Source organism: Callithrix jacchus, chromosome 11 (genome assembly GCF_049354715.1).
Source record: "Callithrix jacchus isolate 240 chromosome 11, calJac240_pri, whole genome shotgun sequence".
Taxonomy (NCBI): Eukaryota; Metazoa; Chordata; class Mammalia; order Primates; family Cebidae; genus Callithrix; species Callithrix jacchus.
Genome location: NC_133512.1, coordinates 106,736,617 through 106,749,591, shown reverse-complemented (window position 1 = coordinate 106,749,591; position 12,975 = coordinate 106,736,617). Strand labels below are relative to the sequence as shown.

General features: G+C 47.0%; 2 protein-coding genes across 8 annotated transcripts in view; one reads left to right on the top strand and one right to left on the bottom strand.

Annotated features, from left to right (window-relative positions):
- The window catches only part of DENND2A (DENN domain containing 2A), a 111,883-nt gene that overhangs the window by 76,181 nt on the left and 22,727 nt on the right, over positions 1 to 12,975 (bottom strand). For 4 of the 7 annotated variants that reach the window (XM_035254588.3, XM_017975582.4, XM_017975583.4 and 1 more), the window contains exons 2-3: positions 6,670 to 6,771; positions 558 to 1,694 (exon numbers count right to left, since the gene is read on the bottom strand). In XM_035254588.3, coding sequence (XP_035110479.3) covers positions 558 to 1,694; positions 6,670 to 6,743 — 1,211 coding nt within the window. In that variant the 5' untranslated portion in view covers positions 6,744 to 6,771. Of the gene's footprint in view, positions 1 to 557; positions 1,695 to 6,369; positions 6,560 to 6,669; positions 6,772 to 12,975 lie in introns of all 7 variants that reach the window. The other 3 variants (XM_035254589.3, XM_078343630.1, XM_078343629.1) reach the window with 2 other exon arrangements.
- Positions 10,139 to 12,975, top strand: part of LOC144578246 (uncharacterized) — a 34,884-nt gene continuing 32,047 nt past the window's right edge. Inside the window, exon 1 of the mRNA XM_078341990.1 lies at positions 10,139 to 10,175. Coding sequence (XP_078198116.1) covers positions 10,139 to 10,175 — 37 coding nt within the window. The remainder of the gene's footprint in view (positions 10,176 to 12,975) is intronic.

The window sequence follows — 12,975 nt, the reverse complement described above, 5'->3', positions numbered from 1 at the left end:
ATTCCAAGTCCTTATTAGTCTAAAGGGTTTTATTTATTTATTTTTTTGAGACAGTCTCGGTCAGTCACCAGGCTGGAATGCAGTGGCGTGATCTCGGCTCACTGCAACCTCCGTCTCCCGGGTTCCTGCCTCAGCCTCCCGAGTAGGTGGGACTACAGGTGCACACCACCACATCCAGCTAATTTTTGTATGTTTAGTAGAGACAGGGTTTCACCATGTTGGCCAGGATGATCTTGTCTTTTGACCTCATGATCCACCCACCTTGGCCTCCCAAAGTGCTGGGATTACAGGTGTGAGCCACTGCACCCAGCCTCTAAAGGCTAATTTTTAAAAAGCAAATAGTCTTCTTTTTTGAGGACTGAGAACAAACACAAAATACATGCAACAGTTACCAAGTTTCCAGGTTAATTAACAAAGTATCTTAAGCTATGAACCCTCGGGACTACAGGACCCATCAGTTTAATGAAACAAATCATTCAGAGAACAGACAGTTATGATGGGACATAAAGCACTAAGTGTCAGGTGGTGATGCCCTGCCCGGCCACACCGGCACCTACCTGTGGTCTGCACTGGATTTCTGTCTCCCAGTCCACAGTCTTCTGTTCACAGAGGAAGGCGGGGGAGAGGAGGGCAGAGGCGGGGGAGGTACAGAGGGCAGAGGAGGCAGGTTTCTTTTCTCTTTCCTGAAGCCGATGCCAGGTTTCCCCTCTCTGTCCCCTTCTCCAGCATGTTTGAACGTTCTACGGGGTTTTGGTGGGGGGTTGATGCAGGGCTTTGTGAGGGAGCCCTCCCAGCCCCTGTACACATTCTCAAGGCTCCGGTCCCAGGGCTTTCTGCATGAACCTTTCCTGTCCTCCACAGCCTCGGGGGCAGGCTCCCTGCCTTCCAGGTCCGAGGAATGGACCCTCTGGCTGACTTCTGAGCCACTGCCACCTACCAGGTTCTCAGGAAGGGTGGGCCCTGCCTCTGCCTTGTCAGGCGGGCAGTGTGGGGAATAACAGGTCCCTGGCAACTGGGGATCCAGCCCTGCCGACCCGTCCTTCAAAGCCTGCTCGAGTTTCTTGACCTGCTTCAGCACTGAGAGGTGATCATTCTGAAAGCGTAGCTTGCCAAGTCCTGGCTCTCGGCCTCGGCCCCAGCTAGAATCCACTTCCTGGTCTGGCTGGCGCAGGTGTTGCCCGGGCTGTGGGTCCTGTCCCCCGACTTTCACTGCTCCCTTTTTGCTCTCCTTCTCTGTGCTCTCTGTTTCTGGCTTCATTCCATTCTTAGTCTCTGTGACCTGAGTTCTCACCCCATCACTACTTCTCCTCTCCACCACACAGGACGGCAGATAATCCTGTCCGTCTGCTCTCCTGCTGGGTGCAGGAGTGGGCACCTCTTTCTTCCCTTCCCATTCTGATATCTTGTCCTTTATGGTGAGGGGCTTGTGCCGGGGTCCGGCTCTGGCGGATGGGCAGGGGTTCTGAACGCCTCTGAGCTGCTTCTTCCCAGCCCTGCTGGCTTCTGCAGCTGGGTCACTGATGATCATATCCAAGCTGAACATGTCCATTCTTGACTCTAGCGGGAGGCTGCGAAGACCTTCCAGGGGGTACCTTCTGAAGCCCGACTCCTGATCAGTCTCTAGGAAAGGAATGGAGAACTGAAGTGGATGCCTTCGAGGGTCTTTCTCAGTCCTTGGACCTTCCACCTTGACCCTGCACAAGAAGGACAAACAGCAGGTGAGTGATTCTTACTGTTCTTGGCTGGTCATAGAGATTTGCTAGAACTTAGATATAAATGTTATATGCAAATCTTACAAACTACAAACATTGAAACCCCTATTTTTAAAAAAATCACTTTGTGAGCAGGGTATGGTGGCTCACGCCTGTAATCCCAGCACTTTGGGAGGTTGAGGTGGGAGGATCACTTTGGGCCAAGAGTTCAAAACCAGTCTGGGCAACATAACAAGACCCCCATCTCTAAAAAAAAAAATTACAAATCCATTTTGTACTTTTCTTGGAGAGACAGCATGGTGGAATGAAAGGAGCAATTGAGTTTTGGAGTCTGATAGGCTTGGGTTTAAATCCTAATTCTGCCACATGACCTTAGGCAAGTTAAGTCCTCTAAACCTCAGTTTCCATCTCTGTATAATGGAGATAATAATATGGGTGGGCACAGTGGCTCATGCCTGTAATCCCACCACTTTGGGAGCCTGAGGTGGGTGGATCACAAGTTTAGGAGTTTGAGACCAGCCTGGTCAATATGGTGAAATCCCATCTCTATTTGTCTTGAACTCCTGATCTCAGGTGATCTGCCTGCCTCGCCCTCCCAAAGTGCTGGGATTACAGGTGTAAGCTACTGCGACTGGCCTGAAACCCTGTCTCTACTAAAAACAAAACAAAACAAAAACAAAAATCCAAAAATTAGCTGGGTGTGGTGGTGCAAACCTATAGTCCCAGCTACTCAGGAGGCTTTGGCAGGAGAATTGCTTGAACCTGGGAGGCAGATTTTGCAGTGAACAGAGATCATGCCACTGCACTCCAACCTGGGCAACACAGCAAGAATCCATCTCTAATAATAATAATAATAATAATAAGCATCTAATAAGGTGACCGTAAATATTTAAGAAGCCAGCCCACACAAAATATCCAGTATCTTATGAGTATACAATAAATGGTGGCTATCATTGTTATAAATTTTTTTTCTTTGATGAAATAGGAGGTAGATGCGATGACTCACGCCTGAAATCCCAGCACTTTGGGAGGCCAAGGTGGGCTAATTGCTTGAGGTCAGGAGTTTGAGACCACCCTGGCTAACATGGTGAAACCCATGTCTACTAAAATAAGAAGATTAGCTGGGTGTGGTGGCAGGTCCCATAATCCCAGCCACTCACTGAGGAGGCTGAGGCAGGAGAATTGCTGGAACTCATGATGCAGAGATTACAGTGAGTTGAGATTGAGCCACTGCACTCCAGCCTAGGCAACAGAGTGAGACTCTGTCTCAAAAAAGAAAAGAAAAAAAGAAAATAGGAGTAATTTCATGAGGTAAAAATTACATAGGTTGTTTTTCCTCCTTTTTGGTTTTTTTTTTTGAGACGGAGTCCCACTCTGCCACCCAGGCTGGAATGTAATGGCATAATCTTGGCTCACTGCAACCTCCAACTGCTGGGTTTAAGCAATTCTCTTGCCTCGGCCTCCTGAGTAGCTGGGATTACAGGTGACCACCACAACGCCTGGTTAATTGTTTTTGTATTTTTAGTAGAGTCAGGGTTTCTTCATGTTGGCCGGGCTGGTCTCGAACTCCTGACCTCAGGTGATCTGCCCACCTCGGCCTCCCAAAGTGCTGGGATTACAGGCGTGAGCCACCTCGCCCAGCCTTTCCTGCTTTTCTTATCTGCAGGAAGTTCTTTGCAATGACTAAGTAAAAACTAAAACAACATCGCAAGTCATGAGGTTTGTGCCACCTCTGAACTTGACAAATTGTCTGATTCAAGTGGGCAAAGCCACAATGATTGGGTGCATCTGAACAGAACCTCCTCTGGAATGGAGCCTCACTACAGTGAGCTCTCTATGAGCCTTGCCACCAGCACAGGGATTGTTCTGTTATTTTGGCCTGTTGTGGCCAAGGCTGTACCCCTAGCACCCAGAACAATGCCTGGGAGAGTTGGTGGTCAATAAATATCTGCTATATGAATGAATGCATGAATAAAGAGGCAGATTCAGATTTCACACTTGGCCTAGAAATGCACTGTCTAATGGAGTAGCCACCAGCCACATGTGACTATTTAACCTTAAATCCAATGAAATTCAAGCTTCAGTTCCTCAGCTGCACCTGTCACAAGTCAAGGATTCAGAAGCGCCATGTGGCTGATGGTGACTGTACTGGATGGAGAAGAAGAATATTTCCATCATTGAGGAAAGTTCTGGCCTAGAACATATATGTAATGATACATGCTTCCAAATGTAATTTGAGGAGATTAGGTAGTGCCATAAAGATATTAAAAATTATTTTGAGGCCAGGCATGGTGGCTCACACTTGTAATCCCAGCACTTTGGGAGGCCAAAGTGGGTGGATTATGCGGTCAAAAGATTGAGACCATCTTTGCCAACATGGTGAAACCCCATCTCTACCAAAAATACAAAAATTAGCCGAGTGTAGTGGTGGGTGCCTGTAGTCCCAGCTACTCAGGAGGCTGAGGCAGGAGAATCACTTGAACCCAGGAGGCAGAGGTTGCAGTGAGCCAAGATTGCGCCACTGCACTCCAGCCTGGCGACAGAGTGAGACTCTGTCTAAAAAAAAAAAATAATAATATATATATATATATGTATATATTTTGAAAGAAAAACATTTTAAAATTAGCCTAACAAGAATGAGAGTATCTGCATTTTCAAATGTAAACATTCTTCCACCAGCAAAGGTTAGGACTGAACACAGTGACTTTAGATGTGCCAACATTAGCTAATACCTCATGGTGCCCATTTTCTGAATGTATAGATCTGACTGCATGGAAATTCTGAAACTCCAGTTAAGGTTCACTGTGAGGAATGAATAATTAGCAATTTCATGGATCCTATTATTAGTTAGCTTTCTATTCCAAAGGTTGCTTGTGTAAAGACTTCTTCCTCAATGGAGACATTAGCACATAAATTATGCCACTGTTGTTAGCTGCACAGCATAAATTAGAAACTTGAGAAAATGCAAACACATTTTCCTATTTTAAAGATGGCTATCAAGGCAGAATTCCTTATTTAAATAAGCAATGAGGATTCATAACAGTGTGTTTACAAAAGGGAAAATATTTTTAAATTGTTCCGTCACTGGGGACATTAGCATGAATTCAGATTTTAGTCAGAATCAGAATCAGTTTGTCATTTCATTGAGGGTTCAAAAGGTGGAAGTGACAGTCCTTGCTCTCACAGTACTAGAGGCAAGATGAAGAGAGAGGACAGACACACATTAAAAACACAACAAGGGGCCGGGCGCGGTGGCTCAAGCCTGTAATCCCAGCACTTTGGGAGGCCGAGGAGGGTGGATCACGAGGTCAAGAGATCGAGACCATCCTGGCCAATATGGTGAAACCTCATCTCTACTAAAAATACAAAAAATTAGCTGGGCATGGTGGTGCGTGCCTGTAATCCCAGCTACTCGGGAGGTTGAGGCAGGAGAATTGCCTGAACCCAGGAGGCGGAGGTTGCAGTGAGCCGAGATCGCGCCATTGCACTCCAGCCTAGGTAACAAGAGCGAAACTCCATCTCAAAAAAAAAAAAAAACAAAAAAAAACCACAACAAGGCTCATGCCTGTAATTCCAGCACTTTGGGAGGCCAATGCAGGTGGATCATGAGGTTAGGAGTTCAAGACCAGCCTGGCCAATATGGTGAAACCTCATCTCTACTAAAAATACAAAAAATTAGTTGGGCATGGTGACACTTGTCTGTAGTCCCAGTTGCTTGGGAGGCTGAGGCAGGAGAATTGCTTGAGCCTGGGAGGTAGAGGTTGCAGCGAGCTGAGATCACGCCACTGCACTCCAGCCTGGTGACAGAGTGAGACTCCGTCTCAAAAAATATATGTAAATAAATAAATAATAAAAACACAACAATCCAGGTTAGTGCCTGCATGGGGATGACTGATGACCTACAACATAGTTATTAATGTTATGTGTGCTGTAAGGCACTACTGCCTAGTAGCTAAATACATGGGCTTTGGATTGAGGGACTTGAGACTTGAATCCTGAGTTTTTCATCTGTTTTCTGTAGACTGAAACTTTATGAGTCAGAGGCCATGTTTATGTTGTTTGCTATGCCTGGTGCATAGCAGCTAGTCAACAACTATTTATTCAATGAATGAATGAATTCATGAGTTAACATATGTAATGTGCCCAAAGTACAGCATACATTATAAATCTTGGTATCAATAAATGGTAACCATTGTTATTGTAAGTATCATAGTTGTTGTCTAAGAGCCTAAACCCATGGAGTGACTTTGTAATCATGGAAGCTCTGTCTGAAAACTTGGAAGGAACAAAAAATGGCTTGCTGAAAGATCACACTGGATTTACAAAACTCAAGCAACAGAGGCAAGGATGCCGCCATCGTTCTACGAGTCCCCAAGGACAGAGTTCCTGCTCCACGTGGTTGCTAGTTTCTAGAGTTCCTATTTCCAGGATTATCCTGCCCCATGAGGGCCATAAGGATTCTCTTGCCCCATAAGGGTCTGGGGCACAGAGCTGAGAACCCCTCAGTGTCTGCCAACTGCTTTGTGTGGAATGTGAGAGGATCAGAGAAAGGGCTCCATCTGGGGAGAAGGAAACAACCACACTGATATTAGATGGGAAAACTGACTGTGGACAGGTACGGCTGCAAAGACTTAGGGCTCAAACATAATTAAAATACCTGAACATCCTAGTAGTTAGGAAGATAAACCCGGGATTGGGATGCATCATCAGGATAGGGCTGACGTCGCCAGGGGATCATCCTTTCCACACACCGGGAACTAGTCAGAGTCTCTCTTGACCCCTTTAGCCTGTAGCCTTAAATGAGTGCCATGCATGGAGGTGGTCTGGAGGAAGCTCGTTAGAATGACCTGGAAAAGGGCTCCTTAGCTCAAGGAAGTAGGATCGGTGAAGACAGAAAGGCATAGGAGAATAAGAAGCTGGGCCAGCATCTACACTCCTAGGGGAAAAGCCTTCTTACTTGTCAGCCAATGTGTAGCTCAGGTTTTCAGTCTGGCTGTGGCTGCCCTTGGCCGGCCTGCACACTGTCATCATGTCAGCACCAAGGGGAGCTCCAGATCACCTGCGGGGACAAAGATGCACACCCAGTGAGCCATGACAACTGGGCCTCCCTTGGAGGGGAGCAAACCTAGGGCTCATACCCCAAGCTATTAATTCCTGATAGATTCCACTCAGGAGTGGGGTGGGGGGTGGAGGGTAGAAAGAACATACTATTCAGAATCCCCAGCCCAGCAAGTGGTGCAAGGGTGCAATCCTGAGGTCCACCTGGATTCAAAACTCATGCCAACCTCTTTGTATATATATATTTTGTTCGTTTGTTTTTTTTTTTGAGACAGAGTCTGGCTCTGTCTCCCAGGCTAGAATGCAGTGGCATGATCTTGGCTCACCGCAACCTCCGCCTCCTGGGCTCAAGTAATTCTTGTGCCTCAGCTTCTCCAGCAGCTGAGTTTACAGGGGTGAACCACCACACCTGGATAATTTTTGCATTTTTATTAGAAATGGCTTTTCACCTGCTGGCCAGGCTGGTCTCGAACTCCTGGTCTCAAGTAATCTGACTGCCTCAGCCTCCCAAAATGCTGGGATTACAGGTGTGAGCCACTGTGCCTGGTCCTCTTTGTATATATCTTTTTGCTGAGGTCACCAACAATTTTAAGAAAATATACAAACTTAGAAAGCAAAACATAAATAACAATGAGACCCAGTGCTTTTTCAGGCTCTCTGAGAACTACTGTGATGAGCTAGGAGTCCCCAAAGAAGAGAGTAGTTGCCCCTTTATTTGACACAAGCCATAAACCACACATCAGAGTGGAGTTGTCTTCACAGGGATACTCTACCCTTCTGCAAGCCCTGACACTGGGTGTAAACCCATGCTGCCCTTGTCTGCAGAGCCCCCCACGGGAGCCCCTCCCAGCTGCTCCAAACCCAGGAGGAAGAAACACCCAGTCACAAGGTCATCTGTCTGGTCTAAGAACACCAGGAGTTAGTCTTGGCAAACCCAGGAATCCCACTGAGTTCCTTAAACGCCCCCAGTAGCAAGGCCCGCGTGGATACCACGGCAGCAATCTCAGCTCGGAAGTAGCAGTTAAAGACTGGGGCCTGGCCCCGACATGAACTGAAGTCACTGATTAATCTTTATTACTTCATAGCAAGTCCTGCAGAACTCTGTGGGAAGAAGTGTGTCCCAACACAAGCATAAACGAACATTGCTCAGGTGGAGGTGCTGGCAAGATGAGGCCCATCAGAGAAGGCCAACAGGATGCCCACGCGGTTCTTCTGTAAGACATGAACACCAGATGGCTGGTCCTCCCTAGTGGAGAGGAGCCACCTCCTTGACTAGAGCTCAAGGCATATCAAGACACTGGGTATTTATGTTACTTTTCCAGGGAAGCCCTCTCCCTACTCCTTCTGCAGTTTCCCAGATTCCTACCCTATTTCCCAGAATGGCTTCCCTGCTAGGTAATGGGATGGCTGCCTGATGCCCTGGCCTGGGCATCCTCTCCCTCCCAAGAAATCAAAGGGCAGAACTTCAAGACATACAGATAGCTCTTAGCAACAAGGAGAGGAAGGGAGAAAGTCCAGAGAGAAGGAGAAAAAGAAAAGGAGAGTGGACATGGGCAACAAGAGCAGGGCTGGGGAACATGAGCTGAAGGAACAAGGAAGGGGACAGACAGGTCTGCCAACTGTGTGTGTGGGTGGACAGGGGCATGGAGCTCTGATTTGTCCATGGAGCTCAGCTGTTCCCCTACCCAGCAACTCAGAAGCACACATTGTGGGGCTAGATCTGTGCTGTAATCAAGCCTACTTCTTTAAAGAAGCCAGGTCCCAGGGCTTGCCCATCCCATTATGCAGGGTAGCCCTGAAAGGCCTTTCAGGGACAGGAAGGAACTCATTGTCCCTCTCACAAAGCTCTGCAGAGCTGAAAGCTCCTGGAATCCCTCCACTTGGCTGGGCCCACAGACACTACTCTTCTGTCTAGCATCTGGCAGAGGGCCCCAGTGGACGTCAGGGAGAACAGCCCCTCCCCACCACCGCCACCACCCTCCACACAGACCAAACCCACAAGAATCCAACCTTGTTCCATATGAGCTAGCAGCTCTCCTCTAAGCTGGCATCCCTTCATTGGCACTAGGACAAGGTGCCAGGCCATGTGCAGGATGCACCGGGGGGCTCAAAGGTGTGTAAGACACAGTCTCTGCCATCATCGAGAGCACCAGGACTGTACCTGGGTCACAATCCACCCTGTACCTCCCCTCATGCCCGCAGGAAAGCAGTTTCCCTCTAGTTCTCAGGAAGCACAGCTTTTCCAAAAGGAAGAACTCCACTGTGTCTAATGCACAGAGATGCACATATGAACTTGGAGGTCAAAGATCACAAGAAGCACTTAAACAACACAGTACTTAAGTGAACTCATTTCCCATCAGGAAGTAATAACTTCCAGCATAAAAACCACCATCTCTAGAGAAATGGCTGATGCCATATACTGAGAAGCAAGTGCCAGGGCTTCAGAGGCTGGCACTGAGGGGGCACAGAATCCCCCCCCGCACACTCAGCAACCAGCCCACCAGCTTTTCTGAATTCACAAAGATATTAAAAATATTGCTACAAGGCCGGGCATGGTGGCTCATGCCTGTAATCCCAGCACTTTGGGAGGCCAAGATGGGTGGCTCATGTGAGGGCAGGAGTTCGAGACCTGCCTGACCAACATGGAGAAACCCCGTCTCTACTAAAAATACAAAATTAGCCAGGCATGGTGGCACATGCCTATAATCCCAGCTACTCAGGAGGCTGAGGCAGGAGAATCGCTTGAACCCGGGGGGCAGAGGTTGTGGTGAGCCAAGATCGTGCCATCGTACTCCAGCCTGGGCAACAGGAGCGAAACTCGGTCTCAAAAAAAAATACTACTACAAAAAATTGACCTTTCCCTTTTTGTCTCTGGTGATTAGCAATTGTTAACTGGCCGGGCATGGTAGCTCATGCCTGTAATTCCAGCACTTTCGGAGGCCAGGGTGGGCTGATCACATGAGCTCAGGAGATCAAAACCAGCCTGGGCAACATGGCAAAACACTGTCTCTACAAAAAATACAAGATTTAGCCGGCTGTGGTGGTGCACACCTGCAGTCCCAGCTACTTGGGAGGCTGAGTTGGGAGGATCGCTTGAGCCCGGCAGATGGAGGTTACAGTGAGCCAAGACTGTACCACTGCACTCCAGCCCAGGTGACAGGGTGAGAGCCTGTCTCAAAAAAAAAAAAAAAAAAAAAAAATTAAGTAACGAACCCAGCTGAATTTGCTAGTTGGGAGTGCTCTGTGACTTAAATTACCATGATTAACTTCATTATCACTTTACAGGTCTGGGATTGTGAGACAGAACTATTTTCCAAAGTGTGGTCAACGGGGGATCTGCTCCAGACAACTTGGGGAGCCTATCAGACATGCAGATTCCTGGGCGCCTCTCCGATGTACCGAGAGGTACGGAAACCAAGTGTCTGAGGGCTGCTCTGGAATCTGCATTTAAATATGGTAAATCGAAGGCCTCAGATGCCAATGTCCTGGCCTGAGCAGCTCTCGCTCCCAAGAAACCAAAGGACTGGGCTTCAAGGCAGCTTATACAACCCAAGGTTCCTTATTTCTTTTTAGGCAATTTGGTCTTGTGATTCAAATAGACTATATTCCAAGAGAGATAATGGAATGTTTGATGTAATAACACATTTTCCCACTCAACTGCTTTCTATAAAAATAGAACTTCCCATTAAACAGATGGGCTTATTACTAAAAATTTTAATTAGCCTGTATGGGTGTGGTGGCTCCTGCCTGCAATCCCAGCACTTTGGGATGCCGAAGCAGGAGGGTCACTTGAGGTCTGGAGTTTGAGACCAGCCTGGTCAACATGGTGTAACTGAAACCCTGTCTCTAGTAAAAATACAAAAATTAGGTGGGTGTGGTGTCAGGCACTTGTAAGCCCAGCTGAGGCAGGAGAATCGCTTGAACCCAGAAAATGGAGGTTGCGGTGAGCTGAGATCGCCCCATGGCACTCCAGCCTGGGCAACAGAGCTGACTCTTTTAAAAATTAATTAGACTAAAAGCATCATACAAAATTTTGAAGCTAGCTGATGAGTACACAAGAGTTCATACAGTTGTTTTTTTTTTTTTGTAGGCTTGAACACAAGTTTTAGAAACTAAGTCCTACAAACTGAAGAAAAATATTTTTAAAATTCTAACATCTCTAGCAGATTATGCTTATCAACCCAGTTCATAATCTAACCCTGTTGTTCTTCTTGCTAAAGGGAATGCTGCAAAATCTCTTCTTGGCTCAGGAGTTTTGTTTGGGCACTGACATGCTGATGTTGACTGAGGGTTCAGAAGTTAAGAAACTGGGCGGGACTGGTCTGAAGGCCGTGCATTAACGCAATCGATTGTTCACAGTCAGTTACGCATCCAACTCCTTATTCTACTCTTCCCTTCTTCTCACTACTGCATTTGACTAGTGTCTTTGTGGGGCTTTTTCAATTACATTTTTTTTTTTTTGATACAGGGTCTTGCCCTGTCACCCAGGCTGGAGTGCAGTGGCACGATGGTGGCTCACTGAAGCTTTAATCTGCTGGGTTTATGCAATCCTCCCACCTCAGCCTCCTGAGTAGCTGGGACACCAGGCATGCGCCACCACGAGTGGCTAATTAAAAAAATTTTTTTAAATAGAGATGGAGTTTCACTATATTACCTAGGCTAGTCTTGAACTCCTGAGCTCAAGCAATCCTCCCACCTTGGCCTCCCAAAGTGTTAGGATTACAGGCATGAGCAACTGTGCTCAGCCTTGTTTAACTAGTCAGTTTTTTTTTAGACAGAGTCTTGCTCTGTTGCCCAGGCTGGAGTGCAGTGGCGTGATCTCAGCTCACCGAAAACTCTACCCACCAGGTTCAAGCAGTTCTCCTGCCTCAGCCTCCTGAGTAGCTGGGATTACAGATTACACCTGGCTAATTTTTTTTTTGTATTTTTAGTAGAGATGCGTTTCACCATATTGGCCAGGCTGATCTCTAACTCCTGACTTCGTGATCCGCCTGCCTCAGCCTCCCAAATTGCTGGAATTACAGGCGGGAGCCACCACACTGGGCTCCCTGAGTTTTTAATCCTGTTAGGAACTGGGATTTACTCTCTTGGCCAGCTGTTGCTGAGAGATGCTCTTACTCCCAATCACATCTCTGAATTACCTTTAATTTTGAGAGATAGAGAGATCAAGAGATCTTATAGTGAGATCCTTCTGATCAGTCTCAAAAGCCCACAGAAAACTTAGTTGCTCCAAACTGACACTGCTAGATTTTATACATACATAATTTTACAGTTCCTTCCAGCCTTATCTCTGAACACACTATTTTTTGCTTTTTAAAGGGGCTTAGAATTCTAAAATGTCAAATCATTAATGACACAACAAATAGCTCTCAGAAAAAGGGTCAAGAATTTAAAACAGATATAAAGTGTTTTCCCACAAGCAGGAAGAGGAAGTAAGCAAGATCAGGTCCCAAGGGCAATTCTCACAGGAGCAGCTTCGGACCTGTGGCATTTGGAGGAGGACCAGGAGAAGCGGGCTGTGCCTGAGGGGAGAGGAGCCCTCAGGGGACCTGGCACCTCCTTTAGAATCCTGCTTGGCCTGCCTGCCCACTGCTCTCTTTCTTCTGCTGCCATTTTTGGGAATCCTGCAAAGGCAATCCGGAAACAGCAGCCTGGTGAAGCCAGCACAACCTTAAGGGCTAGACCTTAAAGCAAGACAATGCCTAGTGGTCTGAGGACTGGCCTCTCAGACTGCTGCTTTTGATAACAGAGCACTGTTCATATTTTTTAATTTTTATTTTTTGAGACAGAGAGTTTCGCTCTTGTTGGCCAGGCTGGAGTGCAGTGGTGCGATCTTGGCTCACTGCAACCTCCACCTCCTGGGTTCAAGTGATTCTCCTGCCTCAGCCTCCTGAGTAGCTGGGATTACAGGCATGTGCCACTATGCCAGGCTAATTTTGTATTTTTAGTAGAGATGGGGTTTCTCCATGTTGGTCCGGATGGTCTCAAACTCCCAATCTCAGGTGATTTGCCTGCCTCAGCATCCCAAAGTGCTGGGATTACCGGTGTGAGCTACTGTGCCTGGCCACACTGTTCATATCTTATTCTGAGCATTAATTATGTGTTTATGATATCAGACAATTTAAAAAGTGCCATTGAGATCTCATCAACAGTAGTAGTAACATTTTTTCTATTAACTCTGATAGGTTTTTTTTTTTTTTAGATA